A 19019-nucleotide genomic window follows, 5' to 3' on the forward strand; every position below is an offset into this window, starting at 1 on the left:
TGTCTCACTGCAAAGCTTGAGGGATCTCAGTTCCCCTACTGGCATTGAATCCAGACCACAGCAGCAAGTGCATCGACTCCTAACCACAAAACCATCAGCAAACTCCCTGTTTACTTCCTTTTTTATGATTTCTATCTCTGTTAAAAAAATATGAATTTATTCTGTGAAGTAACACCCTAGCTCAACAATTACTGAGCTCTAGCTCAACAATTACTGAGCTTGAGCTCTAGGACCCACAAATCACAAATAGGAGGCAGTGCTGCCATCCCTGAAGCCTGGGTGCCTAGACCCTGTTCACAATAAGAGAAGCCCTTGCACAGAGAAACCTGCTGCCCAAAAAGAAGACTAGTGCCTGCTTGCTGCATTTAGAGAAAGCCCATGTGCAGCAACAAAGACTCAGTGCAACCAAAAATTTAAAACAACAATGATGATGATAGTTTTTAATCTTATTTTCTTCATATAGTGTCTTCCTGAATTTAATCGTTTATCTGTGTTTTCTTGGAGTTCACTGAGCTCCTTGCATGTGTGCCTTATTTCATCATATGTCATCTATTTCATCACTTCCCAAGTGAATAGCCATGTGAGCTGCCCTGGAAGAAGCCCTGGGCATCTTCCCATCCCCAAGCACAGCCTAGAACTATGAAGAGTGCAAGCGTGAGTGGAGGGTGGAGCCCTAGAAACCACCTAGAGTCATCAACCAAGAAACTGGGTGGGTCCAGCTCACAACCAGGCCAGCACTCTCAGGTTTTATATTAGTTCAGCAGCTTCTCCACATGTCCACAATGGAATTGGCCGGGGGGTGGGGGGTTCAGGGGGTTTGCGGGGGTAGTGCTGTGTAAACATAATCTTTACTTTGCCACTTCTTCATGACAGCTCTCTCTACCCTGAGGAGTCACAGCAGGATCACAATTACATTTTCAGTAGTAACCAGATTAAAGCAACCTTGAAACAATCTTGAAACATCTGAATAATAGATGTTTTCAAAGAAGCCCCTTGGTCTGAAATTCTTCCTCTAAGAGATCAGTTATGTCAGATGCTTCCATTCATATCTCTGAAACATAAATAGCCAAATATTCCTGATCTTTCTATCTACATCCATTCTTCCGGATCCCCTCTGCCTAGGTCTCCACTTTCTTGCCCTTTTGTCCCACCTGAATACAGGGTGTGGGTGAGCACCAAGCTGCCTTCCATCAACTTGAAGATGTATATGAACTGATATAATTCACTTAGAAGGAGAGATCCTTGGAGAGACAAGAAATAGCAGCATCCTGAAGAAATAGTAGGAAGAGATGGAGAAGAAGGAATGGATTTATAAGGATTGGATAATCAAATAGACATGGGAGATGAGCAAAGAGGTGTTTGTAAAGGAATAAATGAGAGATGAAAAAGGAAGAGGTAGTTATGTATAGTTAGATTTTTAATTGGCCTGCGAATATTGAGGCAGGATAAGCAAAGCTGTATCCATTCTTTCCCACCAGCCAACCTTCCACTTTGAAGCTCACAACTAGTCTGGTGTTCAAGAACAAGTCACAAACTCAGAGATGTTTAGAACTGTTAGTTTTTTTTTCCCCCATGAGTTCCTCTTGTAAGGAAGGGGTGTGTGAATGTAGACCAAGTTTACATCCTTTTCTAAATAAGGGTGACCTGGAGCACTTGTGAGCATGCCCTCATTAGCCTCTAAGATAGGTGAGAAAGCAGGTCAGCTCACTCATGTTGCATTTCCTTTCAGGAAGATGGCATTTGAGGACCAATCCTCTAAAAGCATTTGGCATGGAGCTTGCTAAATTAACAGCACAGCAAAAAGTTAACTTATTCAGAATATTTCATTTTGAGCAATTTTCATATGACACAATTACAGGTCAGCACTACTCTATTGAAATACAGGCAATTAGAATATCTGAGGCTTCATCTCATATTTGATACAGCATCATGAGAAAGTCACTGGGGATGTTCCCAGGGCACTGAGTTCAACATCATCGTACCCAGCGTCCCCTTTCTTCCCCTGGAGCAGCCAGAGGCTCTCTTCTCCTTCCCCAGGATCAGCAGCTTCTCTGGAGAAGTTCAGACAAGAGCCTGAAATAGAAAAGAGAAGTTTGATTAGAACTGAGACACGAGGATGGGACAGAATCCCCTGGTGGAAGGAAGTCAAGCAAGTGCTTATGACAAAGCATCCCTGCACCCCAGGTGTAGGGAGGGAGGCTCAGGCTATTTCACATGAGTTCCAGTGAGGATGGATCCCAGCTGTCCTCTCAGATCCAGTTTATGTCGTCTTCTGGGCCTCAGTGCATGTGGAAATCCTGCATCACAGGAGACCTGTGCTCACGAGCTCTGGGAGACCTGCTTCCAGGCAACACAGTAGCAAGGAGATGCCCAGCAATGGTAAGAATCATAAAAAGGAATTTAAATGTTATCCTTTCACAGGTGATAGATGCTAATTCACAATAAGAGGGAGACTGGAAACAGGAAAAATCTGAATTCCTCACTTACAACCCACGTCTGCTCTTAGTTGACTTGACTCCTGTTCCCAAATGTCCACAAATAGTATTACAGGTGCAGCCACAGATATCTCCTCCCCAGAAACTACACAGGCCTTCAGATGGAGAAATACTCTTTTCTAGAGAATGAGTGTCTTCTCGCAGCCACTGAATATCAGTTTGTTGTGATACATACAGTCAAAGGCTTTGGCATAGTTAACAAAGCAGAAATAGATGTTTCTCTGGAACTCTCTTGCTTTTTCGATGATCCAGCAAATTTTGGCAATTTGATCTCTGATTTCTTTGCCTTTTCTAAGTCCAGCTTGAACATCTAGAATTTCATGGTTCATGCCCTGTTGAAGCCTGACTTGGAGAATATTGAGCATTACTTTGCTAGCGTGTGAGACGAGTGCAATTGTGCAGTAGTTTGAACATTCTTTGGCATTGCCTTTCTTTGGAACTGGAATGAAAACTGACCTTTTCCAGTCCTGTGGCCACTGCTGAGTTTTCCAAATTTGCTGGCATATTGAGCACAGCACTTTCACAGCACCATCTTTTAGGATTTGAAAGAACTCAACTGGTATTCCATCAACTCCACTAGCTTTGTTCATAGTGATGTTTCCTGAGGCCCACTTGACTTCACATTCCAGGATATCTGGCTCTAGGTTAGTGATCACAGCTTCATGATTATCTGGGTATTAAGATTTATTTGTATAGTTCTTCTATGTATTCTTGCCACCTCTTCTTAATATCTTCTGCTTCTGTTAGGTCCATAACATTTCTGTCCTTTATTGAGCCCATCTTTGCCTGAAACATTCCCTTGGTATCTGTAATTTTCTTGACAAGATCTCTAGTTTTTCCCATTCCATTGTTTCTTCTGTTTCTTTGCATTGATCAGTGAGGAAGGCTTTCTTATCTCTCCTTGCTATTCTTCGGAACTCTGTATTCAAATGGATATATCTTTCCATTCTCCTTTGGTTTCACTTCTCCTGTTTTCTCAGATATTTGTAAGGCCTCCTCAGACAGCCATTTTGCCTTTTTGCGTTTCTTTTTCTTGGGGATGGTCTTGATCCCTGTCTCCTGAACAAGGCCACAAACCTCCATCCATAATTCATCAGGCACTCTGCCTATCAGATCTCTTTGTCACTTCTACTGTATAATCATAAGGAATTTGATTTACGTCATACCTGAATGGTCTAGTGGGTTTCTTTACTTTCTTCAATTTAAGTCTCAATTTTGCAATAAGGAGTTCATGATCTGAGCCACAGTCAGCTCCCCATCTTGTTTTTGCTGACTGTATAGAGCGTCTCCATCTTTGGCTGCAAAGAATATAATCAATCTGATTTCGGTACTGACCATCTGATGATGTCCACATGCAGAGTCCTCTCTTGTGTTCTTGGAAGAGGGTGTTTGTTATGACCAGTGCATTCTCTTGGCAAAACTCTATTAGCCTTTGCCTTGTCTCATTTTGTACTCCGTGGCCAAATTTGGCTGTTACTCCAGGTATCTCTTGACTTCCTACTATTGCATTCCAGTCCCTTATAATGAAAAGGACATCTTTTTTAGGTGATAGTTCTAAAAGGTCATGTAGGTCTTCCTAGAATGGCAGCTTCAGCTTCTTCAGCATTACTGATTCAGCATAGACCTGCATCATTGTGATATTGAATGGTTTGCCTTCATGTATGTGACAGTGCAAAGATATTATTAGAACACTTGTTCCACCTTTGAATTTGGTTCAGTTCAGTTCAGTCACTCAGTCATGCCGGACTCTCTGTGACCCCATGGACTGCAGCACACCAGGCTTCCCTGTCTATCAACAATTCCCAGAGCTTGCTCAAACTCATATCCATCGAGTCAGTGATGCCATCAAACCATCTTATCCTCTGTCATCTCCTTCTCCTCCTGCCTTCAATCTTTCCCAGCATCAGGGTGTTTTCTAAGAATCAGTTCTTCACATCAGTTGGCCAAGGTATTGGAGCTTCTACTTCAGCTCAGTCCTACCAATGACTATTCAAGATTGATTTCCTTTAAATTGACTGGGTTGATCTCCTTGCCATCCAAGGGTCTCTGAAGTGTCTTCTCCAACACTACAGTTCAAAAGCATCAGTTCTTCAGCACTTAGCTTTCTTTTACATATGCTCAATTAATCGATAAGCTTCTCTTTTGGCCATGACACAATGCTTGCGGGATCTTAGTTCCTTGACCAGGGTTGAACCTAGGCCCTAGCAGTGAAAGTGCAGAATCCTAACCTCTGGACCACCAGGAAATTCCCTAAGCTATAAATCTTCATGCAAGTATATCACATATAAAGTGATAAGTTTATGTCACATTATGGAGATATAAATGCCAAAAGCAGAGTGATTCCTCACTCCTTGCAAGGAGTCTGACAGCATTAAATATGGCATATGGTCAAGAGATGCTACCAAATGTATGAGATTACCTATATTTTGAATCTCTAGAGAGGCTGGGCATTGAGGAGCACAAATTCACTCTTTCCAGATGGAAAGATTGCTGGAGATCAACTGACCCCACTCACCTGTCTGAGAGGACCTCACCCCATCGTCCTTCTCTGGGGGCACTTCCTCCTCGCTCCCCTGAGGGGCAGGGGGAGTTCCAGGCACTGGTACTTCTTCAGCATCATCATAATTTTCAGCAGGGACATCAGTCCTCTGATCTGGGGGTTCCAAGAGCAGACAAGGGAGTGTATGAAACCCCAGTAAGTGGGTTGTTCTGGGGAATACCTAAGATACCTTCTGACCCAGAGTTTCTGAGTTTCTGGATAGAGGAACCAGTCACTCCGTGTTTCAGAAGACTTTTTTCTCTAAGACCATGTTTCATTTTGATGTGTCTTTAAGCCAAAACATGATTTTACATATCTTAATATTTTCTGGTGGAAACTACATATCTCAAAGCAACTCTTTCACCCTTGAGCATTGCTAAAGGACTATGACAAATTGTGCTCTACAGATGTTATTTTTTAAAAACACTGTGTTTAAAACACTGTGATTTTGGACCCAGAGAGACCAGCGCTGACATGAGACATCACAGAACAGCCAGAGAAGGAGAATGACGAACCCCATCTGGACACAAGGGATGCCTCTGGTCAGTCAAAGGAAAACCATCCCCCTTAAGTCTCCTCTGAGAAAAACTCTCCTCCCCAAAGCCCAGCCAAGCAGGTCCACCTCTCTTTCCTGGAGCGGATCTGTAGTCACTGTTGTCCCCACCATCTCAGGTGTAATACGGCAGTTTAGTCCATGAGAAATCTGACGGGAAAGCCTCATGTGGAGACAAACATCACACAACACACCGAATGCCCCTCCTGACACCCACGACCTGTGTTCAGGCTGAGAAGGGACAGGCCTGGCTTCTGCAGTGCAGACAGAGGCTGGGAGATCACGGGGCTCTGAGAGGCCATCCTGCCTCTCTCGAGGAGCCGTCTCTGTGAGCCTGGGGCAAACATGGGGTCTGCAGGTGCTGAGAAGATGTGCACAGCCAGGGGATGGTGACAACCAGAGATCCCAGGAGGGCAGACAGAGACACTCACCTGGGCTGCCCAGACCTTCCTTCTGTGTCAGAACGTAATCGAGCTCCTCATACACAGCTTCAGCAAGAGCATCTTCATAGCTAGATAAAGCTGAGAGATCAGCCAGCAGGTCAGAGAAGCTTCCCCAGATACCCCAATCCAGCCAGCCCACCTTCATCTCCCTGGTGCTCATATGGGGGCAGCCAGGACCTCAGCGTCGTCTCCTATCCCATGCACCATGTCAGCACCTTCTCCCCTCGTCTGACCCTGATTACAGCTCAGTGCCAACTCTGTCTGGTCTCACAGGAGAGGCCATGACTCATGAGACTTCACAGCCCAGTCCTAAGAACTTCTGTCTACTCAGCCCTTAGAGCTCATCACGGAGCACATGGAGTCTGCAGACTCAGAACAGTACCTGGCCCAGGTTCCCTCCTCACACCTGCCCCATCTCCTGTCTACGCACACTCTCCCTGGTCTCCAGGTCCCCATGAAGCCAACCTCTGCGCTCTGCTCTCCATCTGAGCAGCTGAGTCACCAGGATGATGAGGACCAGGAAGAGAAGGGCTCCCAGGATGAGGCAGAGGACCCCAGGCAGGGAGAAGATGCCAGGGAGAGAATTTGAGGTTGTTCTGGTCCCTAAGGAGAACAGGAAAAAGGGCTGGAGATAGTCTTGGGCACAGAAAAATCTCCTGTGTCAGCATTTTCAGGAGCTCCGGACAATGGCGTCTCAGTCTCAGACAGTGTCAGGGCTCCCTCAGGTCTCGTCCTGAGACAAGTCAACTACACTCTGGCCAGTGGGGCCCCGAGGCAGAGCTGGGGATTGTCAGGGAGCTGCCCTGCCGAGACAGCCTCTGAGGACCCAGCTCATCCCCTCTCCTTGGGCTTCAGGAGACAGAGCATCAAACATCCAGGGACCTGCACCCCACAGATGAGGAGCAACACTCAAGGGCAGGTGGGAGTTCCTTAGATTCTCCAACATGGGAACCAGACGTCCTTGGCCCCGGGCATGAGAACATTTGACCCTGGACATCAAGGCAGGGGATTGCCCCAGTGTAATGCCCTGGCTGCTCCCCAACAGCCATGGCTCCTCAGACTCTTTCCTCTTCTGAGCTGTCAGGGAGCCCACAGAACAGGTCCCCAGTATTTGAGTATTCTCCCCTGCCCATGGATGGATCACAGTACCTGCTGTAGTCGTGGGCAATGTTTTCCTTACTCCTAAAGAGAAAAACAGCAGTGTGGGGAAGAAGAATTGGCCAGAACACAGACAAACCTTTTCCTTCCTGAACCTGAAATCACCCCTCAGTCTCCGCAACATCAGTGTCTAGTCCTCCCAGCTCCCCTGTCCTAGATCAGAGCCCCAGCACCCGGGATGTCTGAACACAATCTCCTCACCATGCCCGGCCCAGCCCACTGCCCCTCCGCTGCCCCAGCTCACCCAGGGTGGACCCCGAGCCCCTCACTCACCAGAGCACCTCACACCAGCATCTTCCTCGTGCTTGCAGTCGCTCTGCCCCCAGGGCTCCGCAGCACAGTCCCACAGGGAGGACTCCCGGCCCCCGCACCGCACCTCGTCCAGCCAGATGCTCCCATTTCCAGGGCCGAATGTCGCAGCCTGCACGGCTTCCAGGGCCTGGCCACAGCCCAGCTGCTGACACACCACCTCGGCCTCTGCCAGGCTCCAGGAGTCATCGCACACGGTGCCCCAGGAGCCGCTGTGCCAGACCTCCACCCGCCCTGAGCACTCGCTGTCTCCTCCCCTGAGCTGGAGCTTCTCTCTGTCTGAAAAGGCAGCAGCCCCTCCTGTGACTCCCCTGGAGAGAGGAAGGAGACCCTGGGAGCCACCGGGGAAGGGCAGCGCTGATGTACCTGTGCAGGGGGCAGCAGTTGGACAGCTCTTGGGTCTTCTTCCTGCAAACAACAGGGAAACAGTGGATCAGGAACAGCTGAGGGTGTTCCTGTCCCCACATAAGATTATCTAAGGTCCATGGCACCCCACTCCAGTACTCTTGCCTGGAAAATCCCATGGACGGAGGAGCCTGGTAGGCCACAGTCCATGGGGTCGCTAAGAGTCGGGCACGACTGAACGACTTCACTTTCGCTTTTCACTCTCATGCATTGAGGAAGGAAATGGCAACCCACTCCAGTGTTCTTGCGTGGAGAATCCCAGAGACAGAGGAGCCTAGTGGGCTGCTGTCTATGGGGTCGCACAGAGTTGGACACTACTGAAGCCACTTAGCATCAGGGGCATGGCTCAGTGCAAATGAGATGTGAAAATACAGGCTTATTATCTCCTGGGCTGAAACATTCACTGCATCTGATCACCAGCTGAAATTACTTTAAATATTTACTTGTTTATCAGTCTTCACATCCCACAGCAAATATAAACACAGACATCTACAAATGTACACACACTCCTCTGAGAGAAAGGTCCCTTAGAAGAAGGACCTTGTGTATCTTATATGCGCCTTGTTTCTGCTATTAGGACAGTGCCTGCACATTGTATGCACTCATCCAACAAATATCTATGGAAAACCATTTCTAAATACCTAGATAGAGGCTTGATAAATATTTATTAAATGAATGAATAGACAAATAAAATTCAGTGAAATAAAATATTTTTTTAATTCATACTAATCAGTGAAATAGTAAACCAAATATAAATTAATGGTAGCAGTCTATGATAATAGTTCACATTAAAAATAATCAGTCCAGAAGCACAGAGTCAATTTATATTCAAAATCTCATGTACATAATTTTAATGGAAAATTATTGGATAGATTATAAACTACTCTTACCTATTATTCAGTGTGACAGTGGGCAATTGAAGGCTACTGTTGTGAAAGGAAACCCTCTTTTCAAATTTATTTTTAATTGGGAGATAATTGCTCCACAATGTAGTGTTGGTTATGTGTGTGTGTGTGTTAGTCGCTCAGTCATGTCCAACTCTTTGTGACCCTATGGACTGCAGCCCACCAGGCTCCTCTGTCCATAGGATTTTCCAGACAAACATACTGGAGTAGATTGCTATTCACTTCTCCACGGGATCTTCCCTACCCAGGGATCAAACCCAGGTCTCCTGCACTGCAGGCAGTTTCTTTGCTGTCTGAGCCACCAGAAAAGCCCATAGTGTTGGTTAGGAATCTCTTAAAAAGGAAATATACAGGAAAGACTTAGTAGAATTCTGAGAAGACATATGGACACATATATGTACACACTGAGTAAGCCAGAAATTTTTGCAATAGTTAAAAAAAGCCTAGTGAGAAAAATTTGTATTGAGAAGATGCAGAAATAATAAACAAAAGACTGAAAATATATATAAAAGAATGGAAGCTGACAGAAATAAATGTAAATTCAAAAAAACCAGAAGGGTAAATAGTACCTGTCATAAAGTATCAATATTTCCATATTCATTACAGATCATCCTATCAAAACTCCTACCCACTCTATGCAGAGAACCTCTGAGAAAATGATGGCAGGACCTCTGTGAGCAGGTTGCTCATTTTCATGGTCAAAGACTTTACCATCTCTCAATTCACAGGGTTTAATTGTAGGAAAAATATCATCAATAAAAGGTCTCAAATACAGATGGCTAACAAACACATGAAAAGATGCTCAACATCACTCATTATCAGAGAAATGCAAATCAAAACCACAATGAGGTGCCATTTCACACCAGTCAAAATGGCTGCAATCCAAAAGTCTACAAGCAATAAATGCTGGAGAAGGTGTGGAGAAAAGGGAACACTCTACACTGTTGGTGGGAATGCAAACTAGTACAGTCACTATGGAGAACAGTGTGGAGATTCTTTTAAAAATTGCAAATAGAACTGCCATATGATCCAGCAATCCCACTGCTGGGATTAGACACCAAGGAAACCAGAACTGAAAGACACACATATACCCCAATGTTCATCGCAGCACTGTTTATAATAGCCAGGACATGGAAACAACCTAGATGTCCATCAGCAGATGAATGGATAAGAAAGCTGTGGTACATATACACAACGGAGTATTACTCAGCCATTAAGAAGAATACATTTGAATCAGTTCTGATGAGATGGATGAAACTGGAGCCAATTATACAGAGTGAAGCAAGCCAGAAAGAAAAACACCAATACAGTATACTAACACATATATATGGAATTTAGAAAGATGGTAATGATAACCCTGTATGCAAGACAGCAAAAGAGACACAGACGTATAGAATGGACTTTTGGACTCTGAGGGAGAAGGAGAGGGTGGGGTGATTTGGGAGAATGGCACTGAAACATGTATACTCTCATGTAAGAAACTAATCGCCAGTCTATGTTCGATGCAGGATACAGGATGCTTGGGCTGGTGCATGGGGATGATCCAGAGAGATGATATGGAGTGGGAGGTGGGAGGGGGGTTCAGGATTGGGAACTCATGTACACCCATGGTGGATTCATGTCAATGTATGGCAAAACCAATACAGTATTGTAAAGTAAAATAAAGTAAAAATTATAATTAAAAAATAAATAAATAAAAAATAAAAGGTCTCATAGTTTAATGCCTCTTTGGCCTTCAAATCAAAAAGACAAAGAGATGAGCAAAGAGAGACAAGGAAGGGAGTGAGCCTCTGCTTTTGAAGTATCTGATCCTACATTCTCTTAGCTTTGGGTTTCAGGCAACATCCAGCATACCATTCAAGGTTTACCTGAATGGGGTGTGTGTGTGTGTGTGTGTATGTGGAAGGGGAGGGAAGGAGAAAGAAACAGAGAGAGAAACGTTGAAGGAATAAGGTGCTATAGTTTGACTATTTGTCGCCCTTGCCAACATTTATTTCTTCATTCAAAATTTATTGCTGAAATCTCAATTTCCAATGTAACAGTATTTAGTGGGGGAGCCTTCTCAAATTCTTCCAAAAACAGAAGAAAAGAACACTTCCAAATTCACTTTCTGAAGTCAACATTAGTCTGATACCAAAGTCAGACAAGGACACCAGGAGAAAAGAAAATTACAGGCTAATACTCTGATAAATACAGGTGAAAAAATCATTCACAAAATACTAGAAAACTGAATTTGACAATACACTAAAAGAATCATACATGATGATCAAGTGATATTTGTCCCAAGGATAGTTCAACATTCATAAATTAATCAATGTGATAAACCAAAAAAATAAAACGAAGGTAAAAATAAAATCCTCAAAGGATGCAGAAAAAGTGTTTGGCAAATTCAACATCCACTTACAGTAAAAACTCTTTTACAAAGTAGGTATGGAAGGATTGCATCTCAACATAATTAAGGCCATATGAAAAGTACACAGCTAACATAATCAGTCCAGTTCAGTTCAGTCACTCAGTCCTGTCCGACTCTTTGCAACCCCATGAATCACAGCATGCCAGGCCTCCCTGTCCATCACCATCTCCCAGAGTTCACTCAGACTCATGTCCATCGAGTCTGTGATGCCATCCAGCCATCCCATCCTCGGTCGTCCCCTTCTCCTACTGCCCCCAATCCCTCCCAGCATCAGAGTCTTTTCCAATGAGTCAACTCATCATACTTGACTGTAAAAAACTAAAAGCTTTTCCTCTGAAATCAGACACAAGACAAAAATGTCTACTCTCACCACTTTTATTCAACTTAGTTTTGGTAGTTCTGTCCAGATCCATCAGGCAATAAAAAGAAAATCAAGATATCCAAATCTGAAAGGAAGAGGCAAAATTGACACTATTTGCAGATTGAAAAGTGAAAGTGTTAGTCATTCAGTCATGTCTGACTCTTTACAACCCCAAGGACTGCAGCCTGCCAGGCTCCTCTGTCTACTGGGATTCTCCAGGCAAGAATACTGGAGTGGGTTGCCATTCCTTCCTCCAGGGAATCATCCTGACCCAGGGACTGAACCTGGATCTCTTGCATTGCAGACAGATTTTCTACCATCAGAGCCATGAGGAAAGAAACCCCCTTACACGATATTATATGTAGAAACACTAAAGACTTCAGCAAAAATATGAGAACCAATACACTCAGTAAAGTTGTAGAAGAAACATCTGTATACAAAATATCAGTTGCATTTCTTTACACTAACAACAAACTGCTGTAGGGAGAAACTGAGAAAACAATTCTATTTACATTTGTATGAAAATGAATAAAATACCTAGGAATAAATTTAACCAAGGAGGTGAAAGCCCTGTACACTGAAAACTATAAACACAGTGATGACAGAAACTGAAGATGACTCAAATAAATGGAAAGATATTCTGTGCTCATGGATTGGAAGATCTAATATTATTAACATGCCCATACTACCCAAAGCAATCTACAGATTCTCTGCAATCCTTATCAAAATTCCAATGGAAATTTTCACAGATACAGAAGAAACAACCCTAAAATTTGCATGGAACCACAAAAGATGCTCAATACCAAAGCAATCTTCAGAAAGAAAAACAAAGCTAGAGGTCTCATGCTTCTTGTTTTCAAACTATATTACAAAGCTATATTAATCAAAACAGTATGCGGTTGGTATAAAAATGAACACGGAGATCAATGGAACAGAACAGAGAGTCCATAAATAAACCCACATTTCTATGGTCAATTAATTTTAGACAAAGAAGCCAAGAATATACAGTGGGAAAATGACAGGTTTTTTTTCAGTAAATGGCATTGGGAAAACTGGACAGCCACATGCAAAAAATGAAACTGGACCACTAGCTTACACCATTCACAAAAATTAACTCAAAATAAATTAAAGACTTGATCACAAGTCCTGAAGCCATAAAATTTCTACAGGAAAACACAGAAAATAAAATCCTTGACACCAGTCTTTGTGATGATTTTTTGGATTTGGCACCAAAAGCAAAGGGAACAAGAGTAAAAACAAGCAGTTGTGATGACATAAGGCTAAAAAGCTTCTGCCCAATTAAGGAAACCATCAACAACATGAAAAAGCAACGTATGGAATTGGAGAAAATACTTGCATATTATATTTCTGCTAAGGATTATTATCCAAAATACACAAGGAACTCATACAACTCAGTAGCAAAAAACAATCTGATTTTTTAAAATTGGGCAGAGAACCTGAACAGACTTTTTTTTTAAGAATACATACAACTTGCCAATAGATGCATGAAAACATACTCAACACTATTACTCATTAGAAAATACAAATCAAAACCACAATGAGATATCACCTCATATCCTCTAGAAAGGCTTTTATCCAAAAGAAGAAATAACAGGAGTTGAGGAGAATGTGAAGAGACAGGAAAGCTTTTGCACACTTAGAGGGAACGTAAGTTGATACAGCCCCTATGGAAACAGTATTGAGGTGCATCAAAAATTAAAAATAGAACTGCCATATGATTTAGCAATTTCACTTTCGAGTATTTATCTGAAGGAAACAAAAACACTAACTTGAAAACCCAATGTTCACTGCAGCAACATATCTCCAGTTTCTAGGTTGTATCTGACTCTTTGCAACCCCATGGACTGCAGCACGCCAGGCTCCTCTGTCCTTCACTATCTCCCAAAGTTTGCTCAAATTCATGTCCACTGAACTGGTGATGCTATCTATCTCATCCTCTGCAGCCCTCTTCTTCTTTTGCCTTCAATATTTCCCATCATCAGAGTCTTTTCCAATGAGTCAGCTCTTCTCATCAGGTGGCCAAAGTATTGGAGCTTCAGCTTCAGCATCAGTCCTTCCAATGAATATTCAGGGTTGATTTTCTTTAGGATTGATTGGTTTGATCTCCTTTCTGCCCAAAGTACTCTCAATTCAACTGTGGCATCCAAGCACCACAATTCAAAAGAATCAACTCAAAAAATTGCAAATAGAACTGCCTTATGACCCAGCAATCCCACTGCTGGGCATACACACCGAGGAAACCAGAATTGAAAGAGACACATGTACCCCAATGTTCATCGCAGCACTGTTTATAATAGCCAGGACATGGAAACAACCTAGATGTCCATCAGCAGATGAATGGATAAGAAAGCTGTGGTACATATACACAACGGAGTATTACTCAGCCATTAAAAAGAATACATTTGAATCAGTTCTGATGAGATGGATGAAACTGGAGCCAATTATACAGAGTGAAGTAAGCCAGAAAGAAAAACACCAATACAGTATACTAACACATATATATGGGATTTAGAAAGATGGCAATGACGACCCTGTATGCAAGACAGCAAAAAAGACACAGACATGTATAACGGACTTTTGGACTCAGAGGGAGAGGGAGAGGGTGGGATGATTTGGGAGAATGGCATTGAAACATGTATACTATCATGTAAGAATCGAATCGCCAGTCTATGTCCAATGCAGGATACAGGATGCTTGGGTGATGACCCAGAGAGATATTATGGGGAGGGAGGTGGGAGGGGGGTTCATGTTTGGGAACGCATGTACACCCGTGGTGGATTCATGTCAATGTATGGCAAAACCAATACAGTATTGTAAAGTAAAATAAAGTAAAAATAAAAATTTTAAAAAAATTTTTTTAAAAAAAGAATCACCTCTTTTTAGCTTCTCCTATAACCCGGCTCTCATGTCCAGAGATGACTACTAGAAAAAATATAGCTTTGACCATATGGACCTTTGTCAGCAATGCAGTGTCTTTTTCTAATACCCTGTCTAGGTTTGTCACAGAGAATCAAGCCTCCTTTAATCTCGTGGCTGCAGTCACTGTCAGCAGTGATTTGGGAGTCCAAGAAAAGAAAATCTGTCACTGTTTCCACTTTCACCCCTTTTATTTGCCAGGAAGTGCTGATGATCTTAGTTTTTAGAATGTTAAATGTTTAGCTGTAAGTCAGCTTTTTCACTCTCCTCTTCCACCCTCAATGAGAGGCTCTTTAGTTCCTCTTTGCTTTCTGCCATTAGAGTGGTAGCATCTGTGTATCTGAAGTTGTTGATATTTCTCACAGTAATCTTGATTCCAGCTTGTGATTCATCCAGCCTGGCATTTCCTATGATGTTCTCTGCATATACGTTAAATAAACAGGGTGACAATATACAGTCTTGACGAACTCTTTCCCCAGTGTAGAACCAGTAGTTTGTTTCATGTCCAGTTCCAACTGCTGCTTTTTGATCTGCATACAGGTTTCTCAGCAGGCAGGTAAGGTACTCTGGCATTCTCATCTCTTTAAGAATTTTTCACAATTCATTGTGATCCACATGGTCAAAGGCTTTATGTAGTCAATGAAGAAGATGTTTTTCTGGAATTCTCTGGCTTACTCTAGGATCCAACAAATGTTGGCAGTTTGATCTCTGGTTTCTCTGCCTTTTCTAAACCCAGCTTGTACATCTCGGAAGTTCTCAGTTCACTTACTCCTGAAGCCTAGCTTGAAAGACTTTGAGCATAACCTTGCTAGCATGTGAAATGAGCACAACTGTGAGGTGATCTGACCATTCACTGGCACTGCCCTTCCTTGAGATTGAAATGAAAACAGACCTTCTCCAGTCCTGTGGCCACTGATGAATCTTTCAAATGTGCTGACGTATTGACTGCAGCACTTTAACAGTATTACCTTTTAGTATTTTATAGCAATATATATGAGTCAAACAATGTAAGTCTTCACTGATGGATGGATAAAGAAAATGTAATATAGACTTATATCCACCCATAAAAAAGAAAAAAATCTTGCCAGTTTCAACAACATGGATGGACCTCGAGAGCATTATGTTAAGTGAAATAAATCAGACAGAGAAAGAAAAATACCATGTAATCTCATTTATATGTGTAATATTAAAACAAAAAGCAAGTTCAGAAATGCTGAGTCATTGGTGGCTGCCAGAGGTGGGGGATTTGGTGCAGGCAAAGGTAATAAAAAGGTATAAATTTGAATTATAAAATTAATAGGTGAAGAGATATAACATACAGCATGGTGACTATAGTGAATACGGTATTGTCTATTTGAAAGATGGCAAGAAAATACATCTTAAACATTCTCATCATGTAAGAAAAATATTTAACTATATATATGGATCGGTATATATGGATCTATATATATGGATCCATATATAGAGATATAACTAGACTCAGTAGTGATTATTTATCAATACACACAAACATATAAGCATTATGTTGTACACAACAAAAAATATAATGTTGTATCAGTTATATCAATTAAAAACTTTAAAAAAGAAAGTTTGGAACATGTAGATTAAATTAGCTCCATCCAAACTTCATTTTATGAACTCAACTTAAACCCATCACTTAGACTTTAAAATATCAAATCTCACTAATAGCATCCCACAGAGTTGGGAAAGACACAGAAACAGACATAAGTCACCTGCACAGGAGATGTAGGCTTCCTCCTTTGGAGAGCATGAACTGAATTTCCACGGGCCAGAAGGACACTGCCAGAGAGAGGTATCAGTTTTCCGACACTGAATTAAATCTACCCACCGGGGTCTAGAACCTTCCCTGAGACCAACAGAGGTGTTGACACTTCCACTGTCCCCACAGCCAAGCTGACTGCAGATGATGGACACGGTGACATCATCCATGGGGCTGCGGCAGACACTGCCCCAGGTCCCGTTGTAGAAAACTTCCAGCCACCCAGCACACTGCTGGTCCTCGCTCACCATCCTGAGGGCCAGGAACTCTGAGATCAAAAGAGAGGAGACAGGACACAGTGAGCACCCCACTCAGTGCTCTGGGTTTTCCTCTCTCCCCAAAATTGTGAACATTCATTCTGTGACCCAGGTGAGGAAGCAAATTCATTAGATGACCAGAGTGAAACTTGTCTCCTTTTCACCTCACTTTGTCCATTTGTGTCTGTCTTTCTAAATATTTCTACCACCATGATGTAGTGGATATGAACTGAGAGGAAGCCCAACCTGGACACCTGCAGGGAGAGGGAGCTGACACCTGCTTCCTGACAAAACATCTAAGAGAGGGTATGAAAGGGATGTGGTGTGGAGAGTGTGGAGGCAGATAGAATAATGGACCCACAGGTGTCTACATGGAAGCTGTGTCTGTGTTTCCTTATCTGGCAAAAGAGACTTTACATATGTGATTAAGTTACGGTCCGTGGGATGGTAAGAGTAACCTGAAAGATGGCAGATTAACCACCTGAGCACAGTCTAATCACATTCTTAGACTCACTATCCTTTAAAGTGGAACCTTTTCCTCATTCTGGTTACAGGAAGATGTGAATACGGATAATGGTCAGAGAGGTGGAGTGTTGCTGGTCTGATGATGAACAGAATGGGGTTATGAGTGAAGGAAGGCAGGCGGCTTCTAGAAGCTTGAAAAGACAGGAAACAGATTCTTTCCCAGAGGCTCAGAAGTGACGTGGCCCTGCTGAAACTGTTATCGCAGTCCAGTGAGATCCCTGCTGGACATCTAAGGTAGAGAAGTGTAAGGAAAGAAATATGTTGTTTTAAACCACTAACAATGTAGCAACTTGTATAGAACAAACAAAAACTAGCACAGTGGCTTGAAGACTTCTCTACCTTATGCACCAGAAGGGTGAGCCCTGATTTCAAGAAAAACTGTGAGAAAAGGCTCTGCCAGGAAACACTACTGAGAAGAAAGGACCAGAATCTCAGCTGCTGAAGGAGGCAGTGAAAGCACCTCGTCTTCACATCTGCTGGAAAGACAGGCTCCACGGGAGGAAGCCTCCTTGTCTGGTCCTTTCAGCATCTCTCCCTCAGGGCTCAGACCCCCGTCCTCCAGGGCCCCACCCCTCCCCCAGCCTGTGGACAGTGTGGAGTGCTGACCTGAGCAGATGACCCCCGCGTCCTCCTTGTGTCTGCAGTCGTGCCGCCCCCAGCCCCGGGAAGGGCACCTCCACACGTGAGACTCATTTCCTGTGCAGTTCAGGTCGTCCAGCCAGATGGGCCCTGATCCTGCCCCAAAGTGAGCAGACGCCGTGGCATTGAGGGCTTCTCCACAGCCCAGCTGCCTGCACACCACGCGGGCATCGTCCAGGTCCCAGCCGTCATCACAGATGGTGCCCCAGGAGCCCTGGTCAAGGATCTCCACTCTCCCGGCGCAGGGACCGCCCCCGTCCACCAGGCGGAGCTGCCTGCTGTCTGAGGAGAGAGAAATGGGACAATGGGGTGTGGACCTGGGGAATGAGAAGGGTCTTCTTTCCTGTGGGACCCTCACCTGAGCAGTAGGGGGCGCTCTCCTCTGAGGCTGCAGATCCTGCTGGTTCAGACACAAAGTGGTCACACTGGGGCAGCACCTGGGTCTGGTTTCCTGAAGAAAAAGCGACGATTAGAGGGCTGGGAGGGTTGAAGAACAGAAACATCAGTTAAATAATTTTTAGGAAGGGAGGGAAGTTTGGAGGGAAATGGATCCATGTATATGTATGGCCGAGTCCCTGGCTGTTCACCTGAAACTATAACAACATTGTTAATCAGCTAAACCCCAGTACTAAATAGAAAGTTCAAAAGAAAAAAAATAATGACCTAGTGATGGAGCTGAGATGAAAGCTGGAACACACTGGTAAAGTTACCATAATCTTAGTGTTCCCTTTCTCCAGGAAGAGCCCTGGTCCTGACAATGGCACGATTCCTGTTTTAAGCCAAGCTTTGCCCTAAGAATGAGTTAAACAAGTTGTTCTATCCTTAATCCACCCCTAAATAGAAGAAGAAAAAGAAAGGTCTTTCTGAAGGAATTGTACAATTATTTATCAACACAGTTGTGGTTTTAATAATACTGATATAAAAGAGATCTCATGGAAAACCAGAGCAAAAAGAAACATTAAAAAAAATCCCCAGGGTATTTGGCTCTTAAATTTACCTGACAGATAATTTGTTTTATTTAATTTTATTTGAGTATAATTTCTTTACAATGTTGTGGTAGCTTGTGCTGTTCAGCAAATTTAGTAAGTTATACATATACATATGGGCTTCCCAGGTGACTCAGTGGTAAAGAATCTGTCTGCCAAACAGGAGAGTGGGGTTCCATCCCTGGGTTGGGAAGAGCCTTTGGAGAAAAAACTCGCAATCCACTCCAGTATTCTTGCCTAAGAATTCCTATGGACAAAGGAGCACGGCAGTCCATGAGGTCACAAAAGAGTCAGACACAACTCAGTAACTAAAG

At 43.4% G+C, this 19019-nt stretch overlaps 1 protein-coding gene across 2 annotated transcripts in view; it reads right to left on the reverse strand.

Annotated features, from left to right (window-relative positions):
* Nucleotides 1-1785: 1785 nt before the first annotated feature.
* Nucleotides 1786-19019, reverse strand: part of LOC138437855 (antigen WC1.1-like) — a 59553-nt gene continuing 42319 nt past the window's right edge. For both annotated transcript variants that reach the window (XM_069585826.1, XM_070292370.1), the window contains 10 exons: nucleotides 18078-18170; nucleotides 17687-18001; nucleotides 16252-16566; nucleotides 7864-7905; nucleotides 7462-7776; nucleotides 7180-7212; nucleotides 6496-6633; nucleotides 6019-6108; nucleotides 5011-5148; nucleotides 1786-2073 (listed from right to left, as the gene is read on the reverse strand). In XM_069585826.1, the coding sequence (XP_069441927.1) occupies nucleotides 1928-2073; nucleotides 5011-5148; nucleotides 6019-6108; nucleotides 6496-6633; nucleotides 7180-7212; nucleotides 7462-7776; nucleotides 7864-7905; nucleotides 16252-16566; nucleotides 17687-18001; nucleotides 18078-18170 (1625 nt within the window). In that variant the 3' untranslated portion in view covers nucleotides 1786-1927. The remainder of the gene's footprint in view (nucleotides 2074-5010; nucleotides 5149-6018; nucleotides 6109-6495; nucleotides 6634-7179; nucleotides 7213-7461; nucleotides 7777-7863; nucleotides 7906-16251; nucleotides 16567-17686; nucleotides 18002-18077; nucleotides 18171-19019) is intronic.

This window comes from Ovis canadensis, chromosome 3 (genome assembly GCF_042477335.2).
Source record: "Ovis canadensis isolate MfBH-ARS-UI-01 breed Bighorn chromosome 3, ARS-UI_OviCan_v2, whole genome shotgun sequence".
Lineage (NCBI taxonomy): Eukaryota > Metazoa > Chordata > Mammalia > Artiodactyla > Bovidae > Ovis > Ovis canadensis.